General features: G+C 41.3%; 1 protein-coding gene across 1 annotated transcript in view; it reads right to left on the reverse strand.

The window, feature by feature from the left end:
- Positions 1-8,537: 8,537 nt before the first annotated feature.
- PTCH1 (patched 1) overlaps positions 8,538-17,577 on the reverse strand; it is a 66,349-nt gene continuing 57,309 nt past the window's right edge. Inside the window, exons 21-24 of the mRNA XM_084305681.1 lie at positions 16,693-16,792; positions 15,069-15,323; positions 13,452-13,981; positions 8,538-11,752 (exon numbers count right to left, since the gene is read on the reverse strand). Coding sequence (XP_084161807.1) covers positions 13,454-13,981; positions 15,069-15,323; positions 16,693-16,792 — 883 coding nt within the window. The 3' untranslated portion in view covers positions 8,538-11,752; positions 13,452-13,453. The remainder of the gene's footprint in view (positions 11,753-13,451; positions 13,982-15,068; positions 15,324-16,692; positions 16,793-17,577) is intronic.

Genomic DNA, 17,577 nt, shown 5'->3' on the forward strand with positions numbered 1-17,577 from the left:
GTATTTTTGAAAGACAATACAGCTACCTCTGTTCTCCTGTGAATGCGGCACTCCTGAGAACACAGGGCAGCGGCTGAACAGATGAACAGATTGAATTTAAGCTGTGATTTACAGCAGTGAATGTTTCCAGAGCCCACTTCCTTTGGAACAAAGCGTAGCAGAAAAGAAAAGCTTTGATAACTCTTTCCTACCTCTGTAGGGTGGAACAAAGGGGCCATCATCCAACACAGAAACCACAGCTGAGCTCTCAGTGCTCCTGAAATTTTGGTGACCTGTTCTGGTGCCTAAATAAAATTCTATGGACCTGGAGAGACACATAGGAAAAACCAAAGCCAGACAAGCCTTTTAGGAAGGCAGAAATCCCCATCCACTTGCTGCAGTTCACTGCGTCGCAGTGTATTTCTCTTTCCTGGTTGCTTTGAAGAGGTGTTTTGTTCTCGAACCTTTAGAGAAACAAATGTTCAGGACGTTACCTCAGTGAGAAGTGCTCTTTGTCACAGACGGTAGATGTGCATTGATGAATCTGAAAGCAGAATTTCTGAAGTTAAAGAATATGCTTAGTTGTATGGTGTTCTTAGCAAGGTTACACTCTTACTGACTGCCTGTCGTGACATCCCGACACTCCACTTGCCTATTAATTCCTTCTTTATAAATAATATGACAATTACAAATTTGATCTTGCAAAAAAGAAACCGCTTTTAACTGAAACAGGAAAAAATGGTATTAAATTCATTCTTTACCACTAGTGATTTTCATATAGCAGAGTTTTGTAAGAAAAGGCTCTGGGACAGCACCGTCCCCTCTTTTTTTTTTTTTTTTTTTTCTCCTTTTTTTTTTTAGTGTCATTCCAAGCTATGAAGAAACTGACAGCAAAATGGGCAAAGTGTCAAGTAAAGCACATTTATGAGAGAACACAGCCTCTGGGACGCCAACACTTGCCTGCTCTTAGGTCTGTGAACTGTAAGTGCATTAGCTTACTCCTGTGATGGCAGTCTATTTCCTCTCCAATACTGTCTTAATATTTCATAGTATTTATCATTATTATAATGTAGGGCTCGGAAATACAATATTTAGACCGAACAGATAACTATTACATTTTATTTCAATTGCCAATGCATCGATTTCCAGTTTGTGCATTCCATTTTGCTGGTCTGTTACAAAGTTCTATGAGTAGTTTAAGTTTCTGAATACTTTTAAGTAGGGAAGGTGGATTTGATGGCTTTAAACTAAAGCTTCACTCAGAGGGTGGTGAGGCAGTGGCACAGTTTGCCCAGAGAAGCTGTGGATGCCCCATCCCTGGAGGTGTTCAAGGCCAGGCTGGATGGGGCTTTGGGCAGCCTGGTCTGGTGGGAGATGTCCCTGCCCATGGCAGGGGGGTGGAACTGGGTGGGCTTTAAGGTCCCTTCCAACCCAAAACAGTCTGTGATCCTATGTTCTATGGTTGTATGATACTATTATTTGTTCTTATGCTGTTTTTCATTCACTTTTCTGTACATTTACATGGAAGCAGTCCCAATTCCTCATAGCTGATCCCAGCATCTCACTCCTCCCAAAGCCATGCTCCTATATCAGAAATCCCCTGCTCCTTCTAACCCATCCCCTCCTGGCTCAAGCCCCTTTCACCTGTCCCCAGCCAAATCCCTGATGCTTCTCAAACCTTCCTTGCCACTGCCTGAACACAAAGTTGGGCACCGTGAGCATTCAAGGGAATGCTGCTGCTGTTACCCATAATTTGGACGCAGACAATGCTCTTTCTGGCATTTTTCTCCCCATCTGCCACCCTTTTATTGGCTTTCATGGCTAGCCAAGTCCATTCATTCTTTCAACTCTTTTTGACCAGATGTTCAGGGATTAAAAACCACACACCAAGCCACATGTACCACAAATCCCCAGAGAAAAGCCAGGAAAAGCCATTGTGGCACCCCAACCCCCAGGTGTCCCCTAAGTGATGGCTTCCTACACACCCCCTTCTGCAGTGCTCTGTCATGAGGTTTTCCAGAGCCTCTGCTTTTTGACATACTTAGCCTGTTAGGTGGCACGTGAGGAACAGGATGATGGTTATTAAGGGGATGTGTACTGCTTGCAATAGGAAACAGGCTTCTGCTGGGACACAAACAGCTGGCACAAAAGATTTCTGGCACAAAATTTCAATGGGAAACAATTAAGCATTTGTCCCATTATCTGTGCAAAGACAGCCTTGAAGGGAAAGGTATTTTCTCTGAGGCCAGAGAAAATAATTTTAAACAACACAGTGGAGGGTCATCAATTCAAAGCCTTTTTCTTTATGTATATGTATAATGTGTAATAAGGAAACTAACGTGTATAATAAGGAAGCCAGAAAGACCATTTCCAGTAAGTCAGTGTCCTTCCATTCTTCTTAGTCTTACCTGTACCCTGGAGAAAGGAATACAACAGGAGTATGGAAAGGAGGTCTAGAGACTCCCAAAATCTATAGGACAGTGCAGAAGAAAATCTTCAGGAAGAGTCAGTGAAGCCTGCCCCCAGAATGAGACAGCCTCCTGAAGCCTCTTCATCTATGCTTCCCTTCAGGATTTTGCCAATCAACAAAAATTAAAGCAGAAGCAGAGTATTAAGAGATGTCCAACAGGGTTGTCGACCCCAAGAAAATTCTGAAACCCCAGGTGCAACTTCCTGCATTTCGGAAAACTTTTAAAACATTTCAGGACAAAAAAGCACATGCAAAAATATGAGCCTACCTGGTATTTATCTTGGACTCCACGCTAGAATAACTTGCCAGTAGCAAATTCCACACACTGAAACCACAGTTCTTTCTACATGCTCGTGTGTTTCCCATCATACACACACACACATAGACACACACACGTTGCATAGAAAAACATTGAAAAAGCCAGCATCAACATTATAAAAAATATCCCCCAAAGCAAGTTATCACCTCCCCTATGAGTAGGAACACTGGACTCTTATGCTCAGCATCTAGGCAGAGCTAAGCCTCCCTTGTCCAGCAGAACGGCACCCCTCGTCATTTTACAGACTTCAAATGCACCTTTTAAAGAAGCTTTTGTGAGTCCTCCCACATGCTCTCAGGTATAGTTCTCTCTTGTTTTGCTTTTTTCTGCTGTTTCCCTTCACTTTCTGCTGTATGGCTCACTGGCTCTTGGTTCTCTTTCTCTGCATCTGTTGTCACTGCATCTATGAGGGCAAGCAAACAAGTGTGTTTGCTGTCTGTGCCGAGCCTTACTGAATGGATATCTGCATGGGGATACTGGGGGGAAGCAAGGAAGGGGACAGGAATAGAGAGGAAGAATAGTGTCACAGATATGATTAAAGTCCTATTAAGATGGAAAAAAAAAAAAGAGCTATTTTCCTGCAGAAATCCACTGCCACAGAGATAAAAGGCACAATCTGGGTCATTGCACTTAGGTTATGGTAATTCTCTTGACTTAACAGGTTTTCTAAGATTTAAACAAAGGGAGTATAAAAAAAAGTGATAATTTAATACAGAATGGTCAAAATAAAATGCAATTTAAAAATATCAAAATAGTGACTTATTGTCACTATTTTGATATTTTAAGTCACTATGTAATGGCAGTGACCTGGAGGCCTACAATTAAGGTTCTGAAGCATATTTAGGCATAGCTCCTCTGCATGTCAAGATGGCAGAGCGAGAGCTCACTTTCACAAACAAGACCCTCTGCTTGCTGTCTTTCCTTGCGCAACTTTGTGTTTTCCATTGCAGCTCAAAATGACTCCTAAGTGTAAATCTGTTCAAGTCCCAGAGTATCATAAAGAAAAGTACAGTTTGCAGTCTGAGGAAGTGAAAAAACACCGTGACTTGGTTCTCATCCATAATTTTGGTAATCTAGATCAAGTATGAGTTAGATCCTCTACAGTCCATATACCTTCTGCAGTCAATGAGAACAGATGGAGGGATGACCTGCTGTGCCCAAGTCACGTATTTTGGATTAAAGGAAGGGTGTTAGTAGCATCACCAAGACCACACTTTTCGCTATAAACTCTGCAGGACAAACCATGATAGACTGATACTGATGCAGATTTACCAGCGAGTAATCCTGCTGAAGACAATTAAAAAGCAGTAGTTGCTTAAGGCTCTTAAATGCCCTTGCTGACTCACAGTCTATTCCCCCTTGATTTGGCAGGAATTTCCATGATGCTCCATGTACGTTCATTTCAACAACAAAATGTTAAAAAGTCCTTAATAGCTCCTAAGGAACCATAACCAGCTAATGTGTAAATCCTCATTAATTCATGGGCTACTGATTCAGTGGACTGTAACGATTGCTTGGGAGCATTACAGCCTGTTGCATTAGAGCACATCCACTGAAATTGGTTTAAATCCATGTGTTATTGAATTAATTGGGAAAACTGCTTATGAATGAGGTTAGATCTTTCACAGAGAATATGCTTACAAACACTTTCTGCCTCTATACGTACACTTTTCCTCAAAATTATGCTGAAATGCCTGACAACTGCATGAAGATGCAGAATGAAAAATTTAACTAAATCAAGAAATGTTAAGTAACTTAAATAGTCAGACACCACAGCTTATGTATTTATTGGTACTTTTACCAAATATATGCTTAATAATTTGCTGCATTCATACTCGGATATTTAAAGGGCTAAAAATAACTCATCTTATTTACAGTTCCCTTTCCTCATTTGATTCAATGTCGGCCTATCTGAATGAAACAGCAACTGCATGGTGCTCACAGAGCTCATACCATGCATACTTTTATTCCATTCATTTAGTTACAGAAGAACTTTGTTATCAGTTTGGTTTGCAAATCATGAGGAGATAAAACTGAATAAAAAGAGGTCCTCCCTGCCCTTTTGCCAGATAGAAAGCTCTGCTCTACTAACTCCAAAATGCTGCTTTTTTCCAGCTGTTAGACGTCATCTGACAATTTGCATAGGTCTGTGGTACCACACAATAACACTCTCCCTTAGCATTTATAACTGTTTAAAGTTGAATGTGTTTGTCTTCTGAGGTCTGGCAAAGTGGTACAGAACCTTATTAAATTGGCTGCTAAAGTAAATATTCTAAAGTTAAATACATAGCCTGCTTAATATGATTGCCTAATTGGGAAGCAATAAAGTGAAGGAGGGTTTAAGCAAACTATCTAATGGCAAATGGTAGCTATTTAGGGTGAAAGTTGTGAGCTTCCTATTTACACCGTTCTACTGAAAAGGTACTCAGATCCTTTATCTTTATTAGCGTTAACAACTAATAAAACACCTGCTCTCTTGTTTAATGAGAAGAAACAACCCATTTGGCTCATAATAGGGATAAACTGTAATTACAGAAGTGTTATATGTTTAGTAACGAGATAAGGATAAATTGGTATTTTAGTCTCAAGATTACTAGTGTAAATCCAGCCCATCTCAAAGGTCGTTTGTCACTTAGACTCACAGAACCACAGGATACCCCAAGCTGGAAGGGACCCACACAGCCCATCGAGCCCTACTCCTGGCACACACAGGTCTACCCCAAAAATCTGACCATGTGACTATGGGCACAGCCCAAACGCCTCTTTAACTTCTGCTTGGTGGCTCCGGGAGCCAGGCGTACTGCCGACAGCGCAACACCTGAGCAGCAGCACCTCTCTGTGGGGCAGCTCTCCTGAAGGAGAGGGAGAGAGGAAAGGTTTCCACTAGTCAAAGTAACATAAGGTGGAAAAGGGAATGATAATAATGTCCGTCCTGCGAGCTCTTTCTAGTTACCAATCGATTCTTGCTTAATTCCTTTCTCTTCCCCTCATCTCTCAAAGGGCTGGCCAGACATTTCTCCCTACAGGCCTACTCCCCAGCCTGACGTTCAGAACAAAAGGTCTGCTAAAATGGACAGGACCTGGAACAGAAAAAAAATAGTCAGTCTTACCCAGCCTCTACAACGCCTTGGCAAGGCCCTTCGGGGTCTCTGAAATCAGATGGTGGAGCTCTCTCTCTTTCAGAGCACTCAGGGTCTCTCCCTTTCAGCATAAATCACTTTGCAAACACCTCAGCAGATGGGGAAACCCAACTAATTCACTCACCCGTGAATGAGGCCTGACCCGTGCCTCCCAGCCCTCCATTATTCAACCAAGACAGAGCCCTCCCGCGCCTAGGAAGCAGTTTCCAGCCTCCAGCTTCCAGCACTCCTCCTCTTCCTGGTCTGCCCTGGTTTACAGCCTTGCTTCCCGGCAGGTTTTGTAAGGCTCTGGTGTCTGCAGGCAGCTGGGGCCCTGCACCGGCAGCCCCACTGCAAAGGCCTGAGCACAAGGGGCTGAGAGACCGGGCAGAAAAGCCGGGGGGTTGTGCCCTGTTGTGCAAAACTGCCTCCACCGTGTGTGAACGTGAGGTCCTTACTGAAATCTGCTGGCTCAGAGGGCCTGCAGCTCCTAACTAAGCCTGGGGAGCTATGCCTGTGAGGAGGCATGGATTTGCAAGACAAATTAAAACGTATGCTGGCTTGCATGTACTGCTTCTTTAGGCAAGCTGCTGCAGCCTCTAACTAACCAAAGTTAAAACTAACTAACAGCCTAAAGTTAGTTAGGATACAGATTTCTCAGTGCAGCCTTACCCTCGGTCAGTGCTGAGCACGTATAGCTACCAGGGCAGCACAGACATTAGCAACCTGTCTGTGCAGTTACAGCTGTCAGAGGAAGGGTGGAAGCATCCCTAGGAAAAACTACTGTAGGGCAGGAAGAAGCTCAGATGCCGCTCTAGATGATGCCACTGAATGCAGCCAAAAATCTGAGGTAAAGATTTCATTTGCTTGCACAGTACCTCCAGAGTCAGAACAGTTTCTGCAGTACCAGCTATGACAGTATGGATGTTTAACTATTTTGTCAAAGCAGCAGTACTGCTTCAGTTTTGTATGCAATCGCCTGCAATCAACCATGCAAAGCTAAAGCAGGCAAGCATTTTTTTCAAGCCACTCAGGCTGGGTAATGCAGTTTCCTGGCATGCATCCTGTTCTAGCAGTGAGGTTCAACATGTCTGCAACAAAAAGGACAAGAATGATTAAATGGAATAGGGAAGTATAATTGTTCTCATTACTTGCAACAGCCGTTAAAAGTAATTACAATTTGGCAAAGATGGTTTTCAGATATAAAGAGTCGGTGTCTCAGATGCTCATTGGGAGTGAAAGTTAACAAAAATGAAACACCTGTTCATACATTGGTGCTGCTGCAGTTTAGCAGCATGCAGCATTCCTGAAGCTGTTAAATACATGCATTATGCCAACAAAAATTTGGCCACATGTTTACTTAAGGCCTGAATAAATATGGCCGATCTCTGACAAAAATCTGATTAAAGTCTTACCTGGGGTTAATAAGACTGACAGCAAGAAGTGTCATTTCTACACATGACAAGTAGTGTAAGGTAAATAGCTTTCCTTGATGTGAAATGGAATTTGAAAGGAAAATCCTGTGCTCTGACTGGAAGAATGTATTGATTTGTTCCCATCATCGCTGGTCTAGTGAGTGGAGCTGCTCCCGTGCGTGGCTGGGACACAAAGGGCGAAGTCAGTGATTTTAGCTAATGCAGGATCTCAGTGGACGCTGTTCTCATGGTGTGTAACCCACTAAGGCCAAATATGTAATCTGACTTAGTCTGGCCAGTTCCAAGCATCTGATGGAGAGTAGTGAAAGTATGTGTAGGAGTTTGGCAGTTCAAGTCCTTTAGCTGTATTTTATTTTTTTTTTCTTTTCTGGCTAAACTTTCAGAAAACATAAAGAGTTGTGTTTGTATTTCATCTGGCTGTGAAAAGTACAGGCAGAATTCTAAGTTATGCCAAGACTTGCTTGAGCCTTTTAAGAATTTTAGAAGACTTGTGATAAACGCATGTAAGGGCTGTAGGATGGAGCAGAGCATTGCTGCCTCTGTGGTACTCATGCTTGCACATGGCAAACCACACAGGGGTTTATGGTGCAAGTGCCTTCTGACAGAAATGCAGTGGTCTCCTCCTTCCCAAGCAATGCTTGCATGGGCACAGGAAACTGCACTCTGGCTGGCAGTAGTTGCCTGCATGCTTCTTACACCTCCCTTCTCAAGGAGCACCGTAGTTTTTAGAACCCCAAGTTTATTTATATAGTTATTGTTCCATGAGCTGGAGAAAGCTGGCTATTTCTCTAATCCAATTTAGAGAATGAACCAGAAGCCAAAAAACTTTCCCTTACCTCTAAACCCAAATAATCTGTGCATAAGATGCTTTGTGTTCAATGTTTATATAAAATGGCTTTCTCAGAATGAAATGTGTAATCCCGCCCAACCCTCACACTCCTAAAATATAGAAGGAGCAACAGAACCAACAGATAAGCACCAGTTTATCACAATTTAGGCACAATTTTAGAATTGGCTCCTGCTGCATAGTGGGCCAAATCTGAACCTCCCAGATATCTGAATCCCCTAAAACATCCCAAATCCATGCTTCCAATCAGTATAGCTGCATGATTGTATCTGCAGAGTTGACCAGTACTAAAAACAACCAAGTCCATAAGCAGTAAGTTATAATATTTTTTTTTTATTCATGTTAGAATTTCTATCAGTGTTTGAACATTAATATTTAGAGAGTTTGTAAAATTTCCATTCAAAGTTTAAAATGAGAACCACACTAGATCACAAATGGTAACTAAAACACAGTTCAGAATTGTATGAATATTCACACTCTCTTTCTCTCTTAACACTGTTAAACACTTTCTTTTCTGCCAGGGGGTTTACAAGGAAAAGTGTGCACCGTAATCACATCTCAGCAGTGTTCCAAAACATAATGGTATCATCATTACATATAACTCTTTAAAAATATACTTCTGTCAAAAGACTTGATGACTACTATGTACACTACAAAAATAAATTTTCATATAAATAAATTATATGGCATAATTTTATCTTTGTAACTGAAATGACACAAACCCACTCCTACCAAAACAGGCAGGCAATGAGACCCAGTTTGAATATTTTTTTTTCCTTTTAACTCCTTAACGCTAAAAGCTACAACGAGTCCTTAATGTAAATGTTATATACTCTTTCCTATTTAACATTAGTAAGCACTCTATACAAATAAAAATCCATTAAAAAGTAAAAACATAGCTGTAATAGTGTTTCCAATAGAAATAAAATCCCTGCATTTTGTTTGTTATAAACTGGCATGACAAATACTGTAAGAAAACATTCTTATGATACAAAAATATAAATATCACCCATGATTAAAAAAAAAAAAAAAAAAGTTTAAGACAAAGCCAAAACAGAACAAATGTTGCCAGCCACTGAGTTCAACCTTGGCCAATGTGACTACTGGAGGAGGCGGCGCACACCGTGCACGAAGCAGCAGCGAGCTCACCCTGCGCGCAAATGCACGGGGGGTGGGAGATGCTGAGGCTCTCGCCGCCGCCTCGCCTGGGAGGAAGAGAAGGGAGGGAGGGAGGAAGGCGAGGTGAGGCGAGGCGGCCTGCTGCGGCCATGCCGGCGGCAGCGTCAGTGGGAGGGAGCCCTGCTGACCTCTGACACAGGAGCGCGCGCACTTGGCAGTTGAAGGTAGCTTCCAATTAGTATCATACAGTTTTGTTGCAGAGTTTTCATGATCTGAGGTCACTATGCTGCTAGTGCTAAACTGGGGCCCCTCGTCTTTTTGCCATTCAGAGTTTTCGTGCTAAGACAGTGAACTGGACCAGTAGGCAGTTGCGACATTAACCCTTAGTGTACGTTGAAACAGTAGCTTATGTATCGCGGGAACAATACCAGGCTCTCACCTGCTCTTCGAGCGTTCACATTGGAGATCTGTAAACAAGTGCCTCATATCAAAGTGTTTTCAAGTGAGCAAAAAAAAAAGGCATGGAAATTTGTGCATTCTAGTTATCCCCATTTGCTGCACTAGGAAGGTCTGTGGGCAAAGATAGACTCCCTGAAGCCACTGGAGAAATACCCTTTCCCATCAAAGAACCAGCCACTGCCCTTCAGGCATCGTACTGGAAGAAAAGCCTCACCAGTGCTGTATTCAGAAACTGAATATTGGTTGTGTTTACGTGGCTCCGAACACACGTTTGCGCTTCTACCTGCTCTAAAAAAACAACTTGTAGAAGGGCAGAAAAAAATAATGGAGAAAGCGGAGGACAGAGATAATGAAAACTTTTCTTCTAGTATTTTAATCTAAGGTTCTCCATACTTAGGGTTTGTTTCCAACCAGAACACATATTGTTGTGGTTTTGTTTTTCAGACCCTTCACCTGCAGCAATCCATCTTTAGTTAAAAAATAATAATACAAAAAGCTAAATTAGTTTTGCAAAGAGATCCCCATTTAGCTGTTTTAATTAAAAGTGCCAATGCAGCATGGGAAAATACAAACAACAGAGAAAAGAACACCCCAGGTCTTGTGTGTCATTAATTACAGTCCTGGACCCAATAGAAAGCCATTTATACTTAATAAGTGAAAACAGAAGTTTTATATATATATATTTATATATATATTTATCCTTCCATTTGATTTTTATCACTTACTATTAACTTCTTTCCTGCCATGAAAATAAGGTGACAGAAGATACTGCTTTGAATGCTATAAGGACAAAGCTGAGCTGTGGCTCACCATCAGACAACTCGATTATTCAGCTTCTAATGCCACTCATAGTTATTAACAGCATCAAAATACGGCATATGCTCATTGAATTTCTGTAACCACCAGCACCTCTCAATATCCAGCACCTTTGGAAGTGACAAAATAATAGAGTTTTTGCACTTACCTGGCACCTTTTAAAAAGTATCAAAGCACTTCACAAACAGTAATTAAGCCTCACAACTCTCCTGGAGGTAGGTAAGTATAATTATACCCATTTTACAGAACGAGAAACTGAGGCACAGGGCAGTTAAGTGGCTTGACCAAAGCCACGTGAACCAAGTCATTAATAGTGTGGGAAACAGAACCACAACACCAACACCCTGACTCCCTGTCTTCTCTTCTATTTTATCTTGGGCCTTTGTTGATGGCAGTCTATGGTACATGTTGGTAAACAATGCAGCTTTCAGTACTGCCTGCTAAGAGGGAAAGGCAGACTCACATCAGCATTAGTGGGCTTACAAGCCCACTAAAGGTTACCATACAGTATAAGAGAAACTACAGCACATCAGGAACACACATACACAGGCATGCGTAATTCCAGATGCACACATGGATACACACAGCAAAACAAAACCTGCACATAGCTAAATCTATTTAAGCCTCCAAGATTAACGTGCTTTTCTTCATATCTGCTTATTTTAAAGAATTACCACGCATAGCGTGTTTGAAAGTTAACAGTAACATTTCATACTACCACAGGGTTGTGATATGCAAACTTAAAATATTTTAAACAGACATGTACCTTTACAAAAAATCCTATTACATAAGCAATATTTGCATAGAATTATACAAGTAAATTATACAATATTTAAGCAGCAGCAACTTATGCTGAAATTTAGAACTAGATTAAGCTTAGTTGTGGCACAGAGATCAATGTACAATAAGTACAGAGCACAAACAAAAATGTCCCCACTCTATTGTCTGAAGGCAAATGACTCCAGATTATACTACTTTACATTGATTTTTTGTATATTACATATGTGTACATCTTTTAAATACTTAAAGAAATATTTAACAAAATAATACAATAGGTTACAGTAACAGTGAACTGTTGTCCTGATGCAGCATGTCCTTTTCTATAACTTCAAGCAGTTCTTCTCTTCAAGCAGTTCTGGAAATACAGTTTTCCATCTTTGGCCTCTTCTTTGCTTCAGTTATCACCCTCTAAAAATAAAGAGGGGGGGGAAACAAAACAAAACAAAACAAAACAAAACAAACAAACAAACAAAAATTAAACAAACATTCATTACAGTTCAAGAAAATCAAGCAAATCAAGCTAATCTAAAACTCATTTCATGGTTCTTATGGTTACAGTTAGCATTCAGGAAATGCGGGCTCTTCTTTCATTTTAGTCATGAACTTCCTGGTAAAAAGATACTGACACCAATTAAATAAAATGTGGATGCTTTCATTTCAGTGTGCACAGCTTTAGGTACCTGCCACAAATTTAGTCAAAACCGATGGATGCTTCAGGGAGTAATAAACTGTATTGAATATTGAGCACAGTTAAGACTCTTGTATTAGCCTGCAGTTAAAGCTGGAAAAGCTGAGCCCAAGTATTTCCTCATTCAATACGATTACTTGCAGTGTTTCTAGATTGTCAGGCTAAAGGCATTCAGGGCTATTTGAACTTTGAGATGCTTGGAGATAAATTTTATAAATCAGAAAGCAGTTTTATCATGAGCCATCAAAATTTTTCCGTCAAAACTCTCTACTTATGTGTGTGCACACAAAATATTCTACAGCCAAAATGAAATGGCTTGCTTTGGTCACACTAGTGTCTGTCCCCCTGAAAGCTCTGAAAAGAAGAGTGAGACAAAAGGAATCCACTGCTAGCAATTTAACACTTCCTCTTCTCCCCAGTAGAGGAAGATTGAGTTAAAATACCGAGACATAGTTTTGAAGCCACAACTGAGTTTTTAAGTAAAAAAAAAAAAGTTTTCTACTTAAAAAGTAGAAAGAGTTTTTAAGTAAAGAACTCAATTACTTTCTCCTCTTTGAAGCAGCACTCCCTGTGAGATTAGCGTAACATTTTCAAGAAAATAAACAGCATTTTGCCTCCTCAAACATCTGCTAACACATCTTGTCTGTTCTAAACAGCAATATTTCCTGCAACATTCTCTTGCTAGCTTTAGGGGGACAATGACATAAGTTTCAAGTAACATAAACTCCTGGGTGAATAAGGGGAATATTGTTTCATGGGGACACATTAAATGCCCTTGAAGGTCAGCTGTGAGCTACACAAATCTGTGACAGCCACTGCAGCTACCCTGGCAGGAGGGAGAGCTTTGCTAAGGAACGCCTCCAGGCTGTGAACGGGCAGGGCAGGTCCCTGAGCACAGGGAAGGGGACACCCCATAGCTCAGCAGTGCACTAGGCAAGGTTAGGCCTTTCCACCTCCCTCATTCAGCCCATCGCCCATCTCTCTTAAAGTAGGTAGCAATTTTACACTCTCCCAGACAACGTCATTCAGTATTATGTTTTAAAAGGCAGATGATTCAGTAATCAGAAGACAGGATCTGTCAACAGTAAACGTAATCACACAGCTCTGAACATAACACAACGTATCTGCTTCATTTTCCTCATCTGGGAAACTGGGACTGTACTATATACTTACCCCCTTCGCAAGGTGCTTGGAAATAACTCATGTCTGGACACCCTATAACTTCTTAGGACTGCAAAGTGCTATCTCATCCGGTGCAAAATGTGCTATCTTCACACTCAGCAGATTTATGATGAAAAGGAATCAAGAAGTACACCTACCTGAAGGTAAGGTACTTCAGAGAACTTTTATCTTTCCCCTTGCTTTTGCACACCATTGCACAACACAGGCAAAGCTCACAGCTACAACAGACAGACCCACCTTTACACTGAGCTTTTGCCAGCTGTCCTTTCCTCACATTCGACATCTTGAAGCTCTATAACTTCTACTTTAGAATTTCTTCTTTCACACCGCACGTTAAAAGGCACATGGGGGTCCTCGAACATCCCATGGTCAGCTTCATGGTACCCCTCGTAGGATGGAAAGCTTCCTCCCCGAGAGCTGTGGCTGTGCACAGCAGGGTGGACAGCGACAGTCACTGAAGCTGAGGCAGTCACAGTAGTGATCGGCTGGCAGTACGCTGGTCCCGAGGTGCCCATGGCACCGAACGCTGGGCTTCTCATGTTATGAGAACGAGCCCGGTGGCCCAGGCGATCCCTATTGCTGGGTCCTGAATGCCCTTCAGTAGAAATTTCAAAAGCGTCCCTGCGAGGGCGGTAAGGAGGTGGTCGCAGCCCTTCCCTCACTTCCCGTTTGGGTTGCCTGCCCTGACGCCACGCCTGCTGTGTGCCGGCCTCCGGGTTCGATTGTAATCTGGGACTCGACTGGTGCCTCGTCTCTGGCTGAACCACCTGGAAGATAGATGCACAGTCAGGCCTCTGAAAAAGCAAGGCAAGCAAATGCCATGCTTGCTTACATCTTACGCTAGGAAGACTTGTAAGACTGCTGTCCTGGCTCTGCAAAGGTCATGTTCTGCAGTCTTGTAACTGTAGACTTTTCCAAACAGTTTTTGTCTGAAGTTATTAAAAACTGGGAAGTATAACTCCACACAAACACAGGACTACTGCTGAAAATATTATTATAGGCTTCCTACATAGTGGTCCGTGTTTTTCAAAAGGATGGATAGGAAGCGCTTCATCTTAACTGATTCAGCAAACAGAATTGCAGGCATTTGGAAAAGGCTCTGTTCCGTGCAGGGTACATACACAGGATGTTAGCAGGGTAGTTTGTATAGACTGTAGGAATCTGTTTTCTGATTTCTGTAAAAAGCGTGAAGCACAGCAGCCACATCAGTCAATAAACCGTGACCAACTTCAAATGTGGCTCTGCTTGTACCTATTTCTAGGCCTCTGCTGAACAAAAACAGATCCACATTGCAGCTCAGCATGCAGCATCAGCAGGGGTAGGAGACAAGAGCTTTCTCACTTTCCTTTGAAATTGCAGTTATGCCAACCCAGTAGCAAGATGCAACGGGCCTGAGATTCGGTACAACCCTGAAACTGCTTTTTTTTCCAGGCTGTATTAATCTTTCTCCCCAAAGTTTGCTGTCAGAGAGAGGTATATGAAGTGGTGATCCACAAGGAGGTGCAAGGAAGAGGTTTGGATCTCTTTATCTCTCCTGGCTCTTAAGAGGTCATCTAGAACAGTCATCAAACAGACTGAGAGCTCTCTCTTGTTGTTACATCATATTGGCACCATCCACAATTGAACATGCCAGAGACCTCAGCTCTGGTACCATCACCTTACACCCAACTTGATTCTAAAGTGAGGATAAGAAAAGCCTTCAGTCCCTGAAGCACTCTAAGTTTTGGCACAAAATCATGAAGCATAGTCAGCCAGAAACATTAAAAGCTCTTCCACAAAAAAATAAATACATTTAAATAAAAATCCCCAAACACTCTTCTTGCCCATCCAGCAGCCAATATTTGAGATACTTACAGTAGATCTCGCAAAGACAGGATTCTCAGTGGCTTCCACTACTACTTGATGGACTGGTGCCCCGGGACCTTGGGTAGCCTCATAATGATGGAGCTCTTCACTGATGCCTGACACTGTGGTTTGAGAGCTGTACTCTGAGTCAGAGGAGTCTGATCCATTATTTGTGTGCCCAGGCGGCAGAGCAAACCTCACGACACTGGGGGGTGGCTCAGGAGATGGTGTGGGTAATCTGTTTCGTCCATTGGCTGGTGAAACCTGGTGATGACAATGCTAATTATAATTACAAGCATTCAAAAAAATATGATTAGCATTACCCTTTTCATTGTGATTGCTTGATACAAATGTTCTTCTGCCAAATATACCTTTCAATGCTCTGAGAACCCTAGCACTAGTTTTCTGATGAACATCTGTACTAATCTGGAAAACATGCATGAAAGTGAGACATGATCTCCACCTGAGGATATGTATATAAACAGGATGACTGAGGTTCTTCTAGGTATTGTTGTTTCAGCATGTGGATATATATGTACGTGCATGTGCTCTTGCACTTAGAAAGACAGAAGTCCCTCTTCTGTGGGCTTCCCTCCCCCTGCAGCATACACCAACAGTGATTTTATAAATTGTCTCAAACATGTATGTATAGTATAGTTTGCTAAAAGAGACAGGTACACACTTAATAGAACATAGTGGTAATAACATGTACAAACATATTGTTTGAATAAGGGACAGGCTGTGCATACCATTGTGAAGGTAAGAGATGTCACACTTGTCAAAAATGTTTTACTAATTCAAAAAAATACATCTCACATCACTAATGCTACATACATACCTTGTGTTCTACTTTTATACACACAGATATAGAGACAAACGAAGCATGGCACACTTATTCTACTAATGCATAACAAAGATTACCCTATGTAACACAGTAACTGTGTTATTGAGAGTGTAGGTAATGAACAATCAAATACAAATTTGATAGCTGTGAATCCTTTTTTTGCTGGACTTAGGCTTCGTACTGTAAAGTCATCGACATTTAAGTGAAACCTTCCATCCATCAAGAACCTCGCTTGAGCCAAGAGCATTCTGCAGGGAGGGGCAACTGGACGGGGGGACCTTTTGGCAGACTTCTGGTCATGGCTATAAAGGTGTGGTCTGTGGACCACCACTGGTGTGTGTTGGCCCACACAGGCCTTCCTGGTGGTCTGCTCAGTCAAATATTTTGAAGAAAGCGACAGAGGCAGTGAGGTAGGAAAGGAAAAGGTATGTGTACAAAAGGAACTGTCTTTTGTGAAATATTGAGGAAAAGCCTAATTTTACAGACTAGTTTGTATATCACGTTATGCTTTTAGAAGTGTACTTAAGCCTACATTCGTATCTAGTTTGCTGACAACCTCTAAAACAATACTTATTAAAAACATACTTTAAAAATATAGGAATATTAAATAAATATGAAATAGCAAATTTAATACAGATTTTAAATAAAACCTGAGCAAGAAACTTATACATTTAAAAATCCCCACAAATTTTTAAAATAAAGAGTTTCTAGAAAAGGGGAGTAGTCCTGGGAGGTGGGGTTGCAAAGACAATGTTATTATTTCTTCTGTTCTCTATGAGTTTTACTGACCTCAGGGTACGGTCCAAAGAATGAAAGAAGAACAGGAAGCAGCACCAATCCATTGAGAACTCCCAGAATGGTTAAGATTGCCAAAACAGCAAAGAAATACCTGAAGTGAGGTTTCAGGGATTGGGGGGAAGAAAAAGGAGCCACAAATATTGTTAGTAATAAGGTATTACAAACTACTCTTAAATATATTAAAATAATACATTTATAAAATTAAACCTCAAGTATTACTAATATTGTACTAAATAACTGTATCACTTTCTACATAGAGATATAGAGTTTTTTACCTTTTGTATTAGAGAAGCTACATTCCGCAACCAAAAGTGTTAGTTCATAAAGGAAAGAAAAAAAATTACATTTGTTAATTTCCCAGAATCTGGAAGCATGCAATGTTATTTATGAATGTGTTACACAAACACAAAAATATGGAATGTGCAGTGAATAGCTGAATGGACTGAAAGCACAAATACAATGAAAAGGGGCCCCCATTAGTGAAAACCCAGCAGAAGCAAACAAATGAAGTGAAGGGTGTAGAATTTAAACAATTTAGCCTAGAAGGAAAAGAAGCCCTCTTCTCGCAGCAGCTAATCCACTGTGAAATGCTTCTGCATCTTACAGCAGAATCTCTAATTAAATCTCTAGTGTATCAGGTAAGGCTTTCCCTTGCTGTTCATTAATCACAACTTTCCGCCTAGAATTCTGTGAGTTCCAGTTTTACCAAATAGCTCAAATTGCAACCTTTTTACAACACAGGAACCCGCTTTCTGCAAAGAAAATGCTGCCCATTCTATAGCGAGCTTCAGCATTGTACTGAGTAAGAGCACTCCACAATGGCAGAGCTGCATTGCAGGCTAATCTTTTGTTGAACAATTTAGCATCTCTGAATAC

This window comes from Netta rufina, assembly GCF_964035555.1.
Source record: "Netta rufina genome assembly, chromosome: Z".
In the NCBI taxonomy this organism is placed as follows: Eukaryota; Metazoa; Chordata; class Aves; order Anseriformes; family Anatidae; genus Netta; species Netta rufina.